The following is a 13341-nucleotide window of genomic DNA, read 5'->3' on the forward strand; positions in this document are numbered from 1 at the left end:
AATAAAGTTTTGACAAAATTTTCTATAGAAATAAAATTTTGACAAAATTTTTTATAGAAATAAAATTTTGACAAAATTTTCTATAGAAATAAAATTTTGACAAAATTTTCTATAGAAATAAAATTTTGAGAAAATTTTCTTTGGAAATAAAATTTTGACAAAATTTTCTATAGAAATACAATTTTGACAAAATTTTCTATAGAAATAAAATTTTGACAAAATTTTCTATAGAAATAATATTTTGACAAACTTTTCTATAGAAATACAATTTTGTAAAAATTTTCTATAGAAATAAAATTTTGCAAAAATTTTCTTTGGAAATAAAATTTTGAGACAATTTTCTTTGGAAATAAAGTTTTGACAAAATTTTCTATAGAAATAAAATTTTGCAAAAATTTTCTATAGAAATAAAATTCTGCAAACACTTTCTATAGAAATAAAATTTTGTAAAAATGTTCTATAGAAATAAAATTTTGACAAAATTTTCTATAGAAATACAATTTTGACAAAATTTTTTATAGAAATAAAATTTTGACAAAATTTTGTATAGAAATAAAATTTTGACAAAATTTTCGATAGAAATACCATTTTGACAAAATTTTCTATAGAAATAAAATTTTGACAACATTTTCTATAGAAATAAAATTTTGAGAAAATTTTCTTTGGAAATAAAATTTTGTAAAAATTTTCTATAGAAATAAAATTTGGACAAAATTTTCTATAGAAATACAATTTTGACAAAATTTTCTATAGAAATAAAATTTTGACAAACTTTTCTATAGAAATAAAATTTTGTAAAAATTTTCTATAGAAATAAAATTTTGTAAAAATTTTCTATAGAAGTAAAATTTTGTAAAAATTTTCTATAGAAATAAAATTTTGACAAAATTTCCTATAGAAATAAAATTCTGCAAACATTTACTATAGAAATAAAATTTTGTAGAAATTTTCTTAGAAATAAAATTTTGTAAAAATTTTCTATAGAAATAAAATTTTGTAAAAATTTTCTATAGAAATAAAATTTTGTAAAAATTTTCTATAGAAATAGAATTTTGACAAAATTTTCTATAGAAATAAAATTTTGACAAAATTTTCTATAGAAATAAAATTTTGAAAAAATTTTCTATAGAAATAAAATTTTGACAAAATTTTCTATGGACATAAAATTTTGACAAAATTTTCTATAGAAATAAAATTTTGACAAAATTTTCTATAGAAAAAGAATGTTGACAAAATTTTCTTTAGAAATAAAATTTTCAGAAAATTTTCTATAGAAATAAAGTTTTCAGAAAATTTTCTATAGAAATAAAATTTTCCGGAAATTTTCTATAAAAATAAACTTTTGAGAAATTTTTGTTTGGAAATAAAGATTTGACAAAATTGTATATAGAAATAAAATTTTAATAAAAATTTTCTATAGAAATAAAATTTTGACCATTTTTTTAAATACTAAGATAAAATATAAAATACTAAGATAATTCTATGCAATCCATTATGTTTTATTTACATTTACATATTTTTTTGTTAAATTCAAGTTTGTTTTTTGTGTCCTAAGTAAATGCGTTTAAATTAAAATAACTAAAATGCATACACTTCTTTAACCCTTTAACTAACGACAATATTTTTGTACCTCCTTAATAAGTCAATTTGATTACCGAATTGAGACCAAATTAAATATAAAGAAATTAAAATTATAGAAATTCTTAAATAATAATCCGGTGAAATCGAAATTATCCCATAGTTGTGACTCTAGGGCCGTCATAGTTTATTCACAATTGATGAGATCGGTAGTCAAAGGGTTAATATGCTATCAAATACTGTAAATTAAAAGACTTCATAGAGTATATGAGAAAGAACAAGAAGATTCTTGGGAAGGGGAATGTAATTCAAAACTTATTTCATAACATTTTTAGCATCTTAGCGTTCGTTGAATCAGGCTTACGATCCACGTCCTGATGATTTTATCGTCCGTCCATCTCCTCTACTGCATATGGTTGGCATTACGTGGCAGGTTGGGGTGCTCCCTTTTCTGATGCATTCGGCGGCTGGAACGATATATAAATGTTTTGGGACAATGGGGGCAGGTGTACAGAGCATTTCCAGTATGGAAGGCCATATGCTCTCGTAAGCTATCCTTTTTCGTATAGCTCTTCTCGCATAAATCACATTTATGTCGATTCATATGTTTCTCCACAATATGCTGTTCCAATTGTTTGGGACTTGTCATTGTTACCCGACAATGGGGACATTCAAGGGGAGTTTTTGTTAAAGTTTTCTTTTGTTTATTCAGAATTTGAGAACATTTTAGCATATGTCGTGTCAGTGTAATTTGCCATCTAAAGCCACAGCCGCAGGCTTCACATTTCAGTGGATTGGAATTGTGTTGTCGTAAATGTTCCTCTAAGCGAGAACGCAAAGAGAATTTGCGTTCGCAACACATAATGAAGAATTCATCATCGGGATGGGTTTCGCGATAATGACCTTGTAATAGAGTAAAACTAGCACATTTCTTTGGGCACAACTCACATTGCAAAAAAGGCCTTAGATTGGCTATTAGTTGATCGTACTCTTTGGAACTTTTGGGTCCATTATTTTTTTGGCCTTGGCTGTAAACGGTCTCCGGAGTTGAGAACTGTGCAGGAACTTTATCATATAAATGCTTCGTATTGGCCATGTGTCCCAAGTTTTTATGCGAGTGCATCGTGGTTTTATTCGAAGAATTTTTGAATTTATTCAATACTTTCTCAACCAAAGCTTTCTTCAAATTTATTTGATGTTTTGCCCTCAAACTGAAGTCGATACTACTCTTGTCATTTTGGCTATGGACATTTTTCTTTGGTGATATGTTATCTGCTCCTGATGTATTGGTATGAGATGGTATAGTCTGTACCACATTTTCCGATGAATCTGTTTCACTAAAAGGATATAATAATTCAGGCACTATTTGTTGATCGTAATCACTATCATTTTTGGAATCATATTCCGCCACACTTGGTTCCGGCGGTTCATCTTTAATGTCAACACTTTGTTGAAAATATTCCGATGAATCGACATCTGCATGGTCAATTGTCTCCTTTGGAAAATTGTTGTCATCTTCTGTTTTGATTTTATTGTGGTCATAATTTTCACCTGAAAGTTTAGCTTGGGCTATGGCCACAGTCTCTTGAAAATTGTGAAAATCAACTATGTGACACCAGCATTCAAAACATAAGGCCGTTAGATTTTTTAAATTCAGAAACTGAAATATGAAAAAATCATTTTTAAAATTTATTTTATTTGTTAACGGCCATTTTCATATAGCTCCGTTAGGCTTTAACTGCCAATTAACAGAAAGTAAATTGCAAATATCTTCTCTCCAGTTAACTTTAACTGAAAAATTTTCGTCAGTTAAGTACCTAACTGGCATATGGAATATATATGCAAGATGACAGCTTCGTCCATAATACGGTTCAAAAGTTGGTTAGTTAACAGAACACTAACGGAGCTTTATGAAAATGGGGGTAAATTTGATTAACTTACCATTGGATCAAAATATTTCACAGTTATCTCATAGACCTCTGTATCATCGTAAAGTTGTTTAAAATTCGTACACCTATTAACACACAGACGGCAGATATTTGTTTCAGTCATAATGGGACCCAGATCAAAATCCTTGGGTGCTAGTTTAGGAAATATACAATAAACTGGACTTGTTTGAATTAGGAAACTATAACCAACAAAGTATAATAAAACAAAGTTCTGTACTTCAAAATGATGTACTTCACCACCTACATAGACTACTGATGTTACAGCGAGCTACCTGTAGATATTTATACCACATTTTCATACTTCTAACAATATTCCACAATAGTTTTATTTATTCTGGATTTAAATATAATTCCGAAACGACTTTTAGGGTCATTTTCATATGGCTCCGTTAGAAAAATTTGTCCAAATTTTATTTCTATAGAAAATTTTGTCAGTTTTATTTCTATAGAAAATTTTGTCAAAATTGTATTTCTATAGAAAATTTTTACCAAAATTTTATTTATATAGAAAATTTTGTCAAAATTTTATTTCTATAGAAAATTTTGTCAACATTTTATTTCTATAGACAATTTTTACCAAAGTTTTATTTATATAGAAAAATTTGTCAACATTTTATTATAATTTAATTTCTATAAAAAATGTCTACAAAATTTTATTTCTATAGAAAATTTTGTTAAAATTTTATTTCTACAGAATTTTTTTTTAAATTTTATTTCTATAGAAAAAATTTTTTTTTTTTAAATTTTATTTCTATAGATTTTTTTTTAATTTTATTTCTACCTAACAGTAAAAAATCTACCCTTTTTGGTAGAATTCTACCAACTGTGGCAATCGTGCATACAGGTCCATAGTGAGGTTGTTAGCAAACGAAGCTACTTCATGTAGGCGAGTTAACGATACCGATAATTGTACTCCTTGTGCAAAATTTGAGGCAAATGAGGGTGAAAATCTAATCTCTTGGGTAATATAAGGGAACTAACTCTGAACTGATTTGTACCAAAATAGGGAACAATTCTGACACAAACATCGATACTTGTACCAAATGAGAAGTCGATTGAAATTACCGACCGACGGAAATCGCTAAATCGACTCAAAGCAATTCGCATATTTGACTTCCGGAACCTTTTGGAAAAGTAAATATCATCCAATCCGGATTTTTGATAAGTGATGTTAGTATATTCTCTCTAACAACCATGCAAAAATTTGTCCATATTGGTCCATAACAATGTAAAGAGTGATACGGTCAAAATTTGGTCAATATAAACTTGACGTATTTCTTTCAATTTTGCATTTAAAAAACCTGAACACCCCTCATTTTAAAGGTGTGTGTGTGTAGAATGTTGCTCCTATTTTGGAATATTTGGAATTCACTCTTCAGTTGTCAAAATGCCGTCCAAGCAAGAAGAGCAGCGTATCAAAATTTTGCTCGCGCGTCGCGAAAATCCGAGCTACTCGCACGCAAAGCTGGCAAAATCGCTAAAAGTTGCCAAATCAACCGTTACAAATGTAATTAAAGTGTTTGGGGAACGTTTGTCGACAGCCAGGAAGTCTGGATCGGGGGAAAATCGAAAACCGGAAGCCGCTGAGACGACAAAGAGAGTTGCCGGTAGTTTCAAGCGAAACCCTAACCTCTCTCTCCGAGATGCCGCAAATAAGCTGGGTGTATCGGCTACAACCGTACATCGAGCCAAAAAACGAGCCGGACTATGACTCCAAATCGCGATGATAAACAAAATACGACGGCCAAAGCGCGATCCCGGATGCTGTACACGACGATGCTGAAGAAGTTTGACTGCGTGGTAATGGACGACGAAACCTACGTCAAAGCCGACTACAAGCAGCTTCCGGGACAGGAGTTTTATACGGCAAATGGAAGGGGAAAGGTAGCAGATATTTTCAAGCACATAAAACTGTCAAAGTTCGCAAAGAAATATCTGGTTTGGCAAGCCATCTGTACCTGTGGCTTGAAAAGCAGCATTTTCATAGCTTCCGGGACTGTCAACCAAGAAATTTACGTGAAACAGTGTTTGAATAAACTTCTGCTGCCTTTCCTGAAGAAACACGGCTGTTCCGTACAGTTTTGGCCGGATTTGGCATCTTGTCATTACGGTAAAAAGGCCATGGAGTGGTACGCCGCCAACAACGTGCAGGTGGTTCCCAAGGACAAGAACCCTCCCAACACGCCAGAGCTCCGCCCAATTGAGAAATACTGGGCTATTGTCAAGCGGAACCTAAAGAAGACCAAAAAAAAACTGCTAAGGACGAGCAGCAGTTCAAGGCAAACTGGCTTTCTGCGGCGAAGAAGGTGGACAAGGTGGCTGTACAAAATCTGATGGCAGGTGTCAAGCGTGAGGCCCGGCAATTCGGATTTGGAAAAGCGAAAGCCTAACTGAATATTTTTTCCTGAATTTTATACTAATTGAACTTGAAAAAGAAATTTAATTTGATTTTTTAAATAAACGATTTCACCGATTTACACGCGTTTTCCTTTGACCAAATTTTGACCGTATCACCATTTATGGTATAGCAAACCATGTAAACCAACCCGCCATACATATTAAATTTGATGCTGAATGGAGGCTGTCGCAAACACAAAATGCAATATATGGCTCTTAAGTCGATATTTAAAACTTTCTTCATATGGACATAGTCCAAAACGGACTATCTTGGGCGCAAAGGGAAATAGGTGGCCAGTTATCGGCCGGAGTTTGAGTATAGTAAGGAGTATAGGTTGGACGGCTAGGGTTTGAGACTTTCTCCAGTAGACACAGTCCAAAGTGGGCTAACGCAAACACGAACGGGTTTAGGTGGCCGGTGTTTGGCCGGGTTTTGAGACTTTTTCCTTATGGACAGTTTCCAAAATGGGTTAGAGCAAACCCATAGTGTACAAAGTGGGCTTACGCGAACCCAAAATGATATAGGTGGCCGGGTTTTGATACTTTCTCTTATGGACAGAGTTCAAAGTGGGTTAAAGCGAACGAACCCCAAGTAGTATGTATCCATTATAATAAAGTTGAATTGGTTAAGGCGAAAAACTATATCAATATTTTTTCATATTCGAAATCAAAGGTTAATAACTTTGCTGTAACTTGACCTATAAGGACATGTTGGTACAATCGACGACTTTTCGTGACACAACGAAAATATAAAAAAAAACTGGGGCAAAATTCCTTTTTTTCTCAATATGCCTAATCTTTAGGCGATTTTTGTGTTATGCGGTGGACACAAAGTACATTCAACAAGCTTTCAAAAGACACTCATATCATTCCTATTAAGTAATAAATAAAGGAGATATGCCATTTTCATTGACCCTTTGAAGGAACATCTATGAAATGAATTTCAACAGAAGTTTTTACTAAAAAAGAAATCTCGAATTTAATCATATATACACAAGCAATATATTTGTTATTTAAATATATGATTACACGTACATAATGTTTAGTATTTTATTTATTATATTAGAGAAAATAACTTACTTGTAACTTTAATAAACCCGTTTACTTGCCTTTGTAAACAAAAAACAAAATTGTTTATTTCTGCATTCTAAATTCAAATGCGTTCCATCTTCCCGGTTGACAAAATAATGACGGCGTTTGCTCCTGAAAATAACAATTCTGTCTCAATGTTCCTTCTAGCCAGTGTTGCCAAATTATTATTATTGAAATTACCATTTAACTAGAGTGTTTCTCAAACACTTGAATTCGAAGATAGTACAAATGCATGTCAACGTGTTCAATAACTGAGATAGACAAGATGATAAAAAAAATGATTTTGAGTGGTGAGATCAGGGCATACTAATAGTGGACCCAGTGGTGGCATGCACTTTTAAAACATATACATAGCACAAAATGCCTGGTGACCATATCGAGTGACAACCCTGCCAACATTTCTTAAATATCACGGTATGATATGGCAACACTATATCGTTTTCCGCCAACCCAACAAACACAAGGATGAGCATTTTTCATAGGTAACGCCATATCAATTTGATAGCTAATCCCATCTTCAACATTAATTCAAAAGGCCTTGCAAATTGCTTGCTTTCAACAAATTTTCCAATAGGTTTGAAGCATTAAAATGAAATTTAGTTTGAAAAGTTGTTGCTAACATGTTGAGCAATTGTTGCTAACGTGTTGTATTCTACTGTTGAGGGGAATGTTTGTTTTTTGTTGAGAACGCGATTTTCTCAACAATTTCTCAAAATGAATTTTAATCTAATTCTTTGAAAAAATGTTTGAAAGTGTATTGAATATAAGCATTTCTCCAATGCTTGTGTTTATTGGGAAGGAATTAGAATTGATCGGCGTTGCCACAATGAATTTTTATTTTGGACCAACATTTTTCCAAAATTGGATCAAAATTCGTACCAGCGCACCATTTTTCCATATAAAATTAATATGATTTAAAAATTTTCCAAAATTTTACTTCGATAGAAAATGTTGTCAACTTTTTATTTATATTTATTTCTATAGAAAATTTTGTAAAAGAAATTATTTCTATGGAAATTTTTGTCAAAATTTTATTTCTTGTCTCGCAGCTTAAACAAAATTGAAGTACAAACCAACAATAACAAAATAAAATTTTATTTCTATAGAAAAATTTGTTAAAATTTTATTTCTATAGAAAATGTTGTCAAAATTTTATTTCTATAGAAAACTTTGTCAACGTTTTATTTCTATAGAAAACTTTTGTCAAAATGTTATTTCTATAGAAAATTTTGTTACAATTTTATTTCTATAGAAAATTTTGTCAACATTTGATTTCTATAGATAATTTTGTTAAAATTTTATTTCTATAGAAAATTTTATTTGTATAGGAAATTTTTTCAAAATTTTATTTGTAAAGAAAATTTTGTCAAAATTTTATTTCTATAGAAAATTTTGTCAACATTTTATTTCTATAGAAAATTTTGTCAAAATTTTATTTCTATAGAAAATTTTGTTAAAATTTTATTTCTATAGAAAATTTTGTCAAAATTTTATTTCAATAGAAAATTTTGTCAAAATTTTATTTCTATAGAAAATTTTGTCAAAATTTTATTTCTATAGAAAATTTTGTCAAAATTTTATTTCTATAGAAAATTTTGTCAAAATTTTATTTCTTTAGAAAATGTTATCAAAATTTTATTTCTATAGAAAATTTTGTCAAAATTTTACTATTATAGAAATGTTGTCAAAATTTCATTTCTTTAGGAAATTTTTATCAAAATTCCATTTCTATAGAAAATTTAGCCAAAGTTTTATTTCTATAGAAAATTTTGCCAAAATTTTATTTCTATAGAAAATGTGGCCAAAGTTTTATTTCTATAGAAAATTTAGTCAAAATTTTATTTCTATAGAAAATGTAGCCAAAGTTTTATATCTATAGAAAATTTAGCCAACATTTTATTTCTATAGAAAATTTTGCCAAAATTTTATTTCTATAGAAAATGTGGCCAAAGTTTTATTTCTATAGAAAATTTAGTCAAAATTTTATTTCTATAGACAATGTAGCCAAAGTTTTATATCTATAGAAAATTTAGCCAACATTTTATTTCTATAGAATTTTATCGCAAAATTTTTTTTATTATTTCTATAGAAAATTTTGTAAAAGAAATTATTTCTATGGAAATTTTTGTCAAAATTTTATTTCTTGTCTCGCAGCTTAAACAAAATTGAAGTACAAACCAACAATAACAAAATAAAATTTTATTTCTATAGAAAAATTTGTTAAAATTTTATTTCTATAGAAAATGTTGTCAAAATTTTATTTATATAGAAAATTTTGTCAACGGTTTATTTCTATAGAAAATTTTGTCAAAATTTTCTTTCTATAGAAAATTTTGTTAAAATTTTATTTCTATAGAAAATTTTGTCAACATTTGATTTCTATAGATAATTTTGTTAAAATTTTATTTCTATAGAAAATTTTATTTGTATAGGAAATTTTTTCAAAATTTTATTTGTACAGAAAATTTTGTCAAAATTTTATTTCTATAGAAAATTTTGGAAATTTTTATCAAAATTCCATTTCTATAGAAAATTTAGCCAAAGTTTTATTTCTATAGAAAATTTTGCCAAAATTTTATTTCTATAGAAAATGTAGCCAAAGTTTTATTTCTATAGAAAATTTAGCCAACATTTTATTTCTATAGAATTTTATCGCAAAATTTTTTTTCAATATAAAATTTTTACAAATTTTTTCATAATTTTGTATCTATACAAAATTATTTAAAGTTTATTTCTGTAAAAAATTTTGGCAAAATTTTATTACTATAGAAAATTTTGTTAAAATTTTATTTCTATAGAAAATGTTGTTAAAATTTTATTTTTATAGAAAATTTTGTTAACATTTTATTTCTATAGAAATTTTTGTCGAAATTTTATTTCTTCAGAAAATTTTGTTAAAATTTAAAAAATTTTGAAAAGTGGCCCATTTGACGAAAATGGACCGAAATCAACCAATTTCCATTTGGCCCGACCATCGGACAAAAGAAAAATTTTAATTAATAATTTTTTGGATCAATTTTTATCCGATCGGACTAAAATGGCAACCTTGGAATTGATTTTAATTTGGCGACACGCCGCTAGTCGTCACGGCATTCGGTGGCGGATTTTGAGCTTTCCATAAGAAATACACGTCAACAAGTGTTCGCTTAACGCCTATCGCTATGGTTATATTTGCACACCAATGGCGATTTCGATTGGGAAAAAAGGTGCAACATTCTCGAAATTGAATGGAAAATATGAAGGACACTGCCATAGATTTTGGATCCTGTATCCCGCACAATATTATGAATTAACAATAACTTTGGAATGACACTATCATTGGGGGGAAAATGCAATGGGGGAAAAAGTAGGGTAACGCCAAGGCAACATATTTTTTGCGAATCGAAAACGCCATAAGATTGGGCTAATATGCGACAACGACCTCTAATGGGTTCTGCCTGCAATGTAAGTGCGACATCTTGTTATAAATACCTGTGTATTATATTTTGTAGCATAGTTTTTGGCATATGGATCAAGTCTTTGATAATTACAATAATAATGTTAAAAATGTGTAGCTAATTTTTGGGTGCTAAATTTAACGCCATTTGCTATGGAGTGTGTCTTCGATAAGTATTAGTGAAATGCTTACACACAATTACAATTTGAATTCAACTGATAAAATAGAGTTCACAATAAAACAGACATTAACTTTAACAATTGAATTCAAGACAATTGGATATTCACAAATGAATTGGCGACTTATTAACAATATGTCAACACTCAAAAAAGTGAACCCTCTATTTCACTAAAGCAAATTTAACTTTATTTTAGTTCATTGAGTTATTATATTTGGAGAAAGTTTCTTTTACTCTAATAATTTTGTGCGTATATTAGTTAAATGATCTTAAAAAAAGGGGAAAATTATTATACACAAATGAATCATAAAGATTTACTAAATTCGTAGTTCTCACAAAATAGTTCATAATTTCTTTAAATTTGTAAATTTTGAACTTTGTATTGCATTAAATACATTCTTGCAAATTTTGAACTCCAATTTTTTTCTTCAAACTAAAAAATTTTCTTTAACAATTAAAAAAATATTATGTCTACTAAATTTTCTTGAATCTTTTGAAAAATATGTACTTATTTTTGTGATTTGGGCGTGATCTCAGCGTTTGTTTAATTAAAATTTTCTAAAAATAATCTAAATTTTCTAAAATTAACCATTTTTTTCTGGTGGGTTCAATGTTTTTTCAGTGAATCATTTACTTAAAAACACGTGTCTCAATTTTACAACCATTAAATTGGTCGTTTTTTAATGTTTTTTTTCTTTTTTTATCTCTAAATGGCTAACAAATATGAATAGGAATGGTTGAAATATTAGTTTTGTTCTAAAAATAATAATAAGTTTATTGTAGAATACTTTTATGTTTCGTTGTAGAATAAATCTCATATTGTTGTTGACAGAAAAAAATGAAAGGCCCATACATATTTTCTATTGTATTGTATATTACATTGTATTACTGAATAAGAGTCAAAGATTTGATCTATATGTTAATGTTGAATTTATGTGGTCTTTGAAATGAATGGTCCCACAGTTGAAACGAATTTAATTTCCAATCGAAATTCGTGCTCCTATTTCTTAAAAGGTAAGTTCAACTGGGCGTTAAAGAACATAACATTTTTATACCTTGCTCTACACTGTGGAATAGACTATTATAAGTTAGTGCTTATGTTTACAATACTCATAGGGAGAAAATTTAAAGTTTTAAAAATATTGAATTTATAGAAAATTTTGACAAAATTTTATTTATACAGAAAACTTAGTGAAACTTCTATAGAAATTTTTTTTCAGAATTTTATTTCTATAGAAATTTTGTCAAAATTTTATTTCTGTATAATATGTTGTCAAATTTTAACTTCTATAGAAAATTTTGTCAAAACTTTATTTCTATTACAATTTTTCTCTAAATTTTGTTTCTATAGAAAATTTTCTCAAAATTCTATTACCATTGAAAATTCTCTCAAAATTTTATTTCTGTAGAAAATTTTGTCAAAATTTTATTTCTATACAAAATTTTGTCAAAATTTTATTTCTACACAAAATTTTGTCAAATTTTTACTTCTATAGAAAATTTTGTCAAAATTTTATTTCTATAGAAAATTTTGTCAAAATTTTATTTCTATAGAAAATTTTGTCAAAATTTTATTTCTATAGAAAATTTTGTCAAAATTTTACTTCTATTGAAAATTTGGTCAAAATTTTACTTCTATTGAAAATTTTGTCAAAACTATATTCTATAACAATTTTTCTCAAAATTCTGTTCCTATAGAAAATTTTCTTTAAATTGAATATAACTATAACCATTGAAAATTTTCTCAAAATTTTATTTCTATAAAAAATTTTATTAAAATTTTATTTCTATAGAAAATTTTGTCAACATTTGACTTCTATAGAAAATTTTGTTAAAACTTTATGTTTATAGAAAATTTTTTCAAAATTTTATTTGTATAGGAAATTTTTTCAAAATTCTATTTGTACAGAAAATTTTGTCAAAATTTAATTTCTATAGAAAATTTTGACTTCTATAGAAAATTTTGTCAAAATTTTATTTCTATAGAAAATTTTTTCAAAATTTTATTTCTATAGAAAATTTTGTTAAAATTTTATTTCTATAGAAAATTTTGTTAAAATTTTATTTCTATAGAAAATTTTGTTAAAATTTTATTTCTATAGAAAATTTTGTCAACATTTTGTTTCTATAGAAAATTTTGTTAAAATTTTACTTCTATAGAAAATTTTGTTAAAATTTTTTTTGTATGGGAAATTTTTTCAAAATTTTATTTGTACAGAAAATTGTATTTCTATAGAAAATGTTATCAACATTTTATTTCTATAGAAAATTTTGTCAAAATTTTACTATTATCAAAAATTTTGTCAAAATTTTATTTCTATACAAAATTTTGTTAAAAATTTATTTCTATAGAAAAGTTTGTTAAAATTTTATTTCTATAGAAAATTTTGTTAACATTTTATTTCTATAGAAAATTTTTTCAAAATTTTATTTGTATAGGAAATTTTTTCAAAATTCTATTTGTATAGGAAATTTTGTCAAAATTTTATTTGTACAGAAAATTTTGTCAAAATTTTATTTCTATAGAAAATTTTATCTAAATTTTATTTCTATAGAAAATTTTGTCAAAATTTTATTTCCATAGAAAATTTTTTCAAAATTTTATTTCTATAGAAAATTTTGTCTAGATTTTATTTCTATAGAAAATGTTATCAAAATTTTATTTCTATAGAAAATTTTGTCAATATTTTATTTCTATAGAAATTTTGTCA

The 13341-nt window shown here is 27.3% G+C and overlaps 1 protein-coding gene across 2 annotated transcripts; it reads right to left on the reverse strand.

Moving 5' to 3' along the window:
• Positions 1-1478: 1478 nt before the first annotated feature.
• Positions 1479-7138, reverse strand: LOC142236995 (uncharacterized). 2 transcript variants are annotated; one of them, XM_075308279.1, is made up of 3 exons: positions 7005-7138; positions 3520-3659; positions 1479-3238 (listed from the first exon to the last, which is right to left on the reverse strand). In XM_075308279.1, the coding sequence occupies exons 2-3, from the start codon at positions 3628-3630 to the stop codon at positions 1982-1984; spliced, it is 1368 nt and encodes a 455-aa protein (XP_075164394.1). In that variant the 5' UTR covers positions 3631-3659; positions 7005-7138; the 3' UTR covers positions 1479-1981. The 2 variants fall into 2 exon arrangements, with proteins under 2 accessions (XP_075164394.1, XP_075164395.1); XM_075308280.1 differs by having other exon boundaries at positions 3520-3683; positions 7005-7128.
• Between the last annotated feature and the right edge of the window lie 6203 nt (positions 7139-13341).

This window comes from Haematobia irritans, chromosome 4 (assembly GCF_050003625.1).
Source record: "Haematobia irritans isolate KBUSLIRL chromosome 4, ASM5000362v1, whole genome shotgun sequence".
Lineage (NCBI taxonomy): Eukaryota > Metazoa > Arthropoda > Insecta > Diptera > Muscidae > Haematobia > Haematobia irritans.

What these genes read in the sequence shown, in the direction of transcription:
- LOC142236995 (XM_075308279.1), bottom strand. Translation starts at nt 3,630, where the DNA reads ATGACTGAAACAAATATCTGCCGTCTGTGTGTTAATAGGTGTACGAAT. An exon ending in TGAAATATTTTGATCCAATG is followed by an intron (nt 3,239 to 3,519) that starts GTAAGTTAATCA and finishes TTCATATTTCAG; the next exon opens with TTTCTGAATTTAAAAAATCT.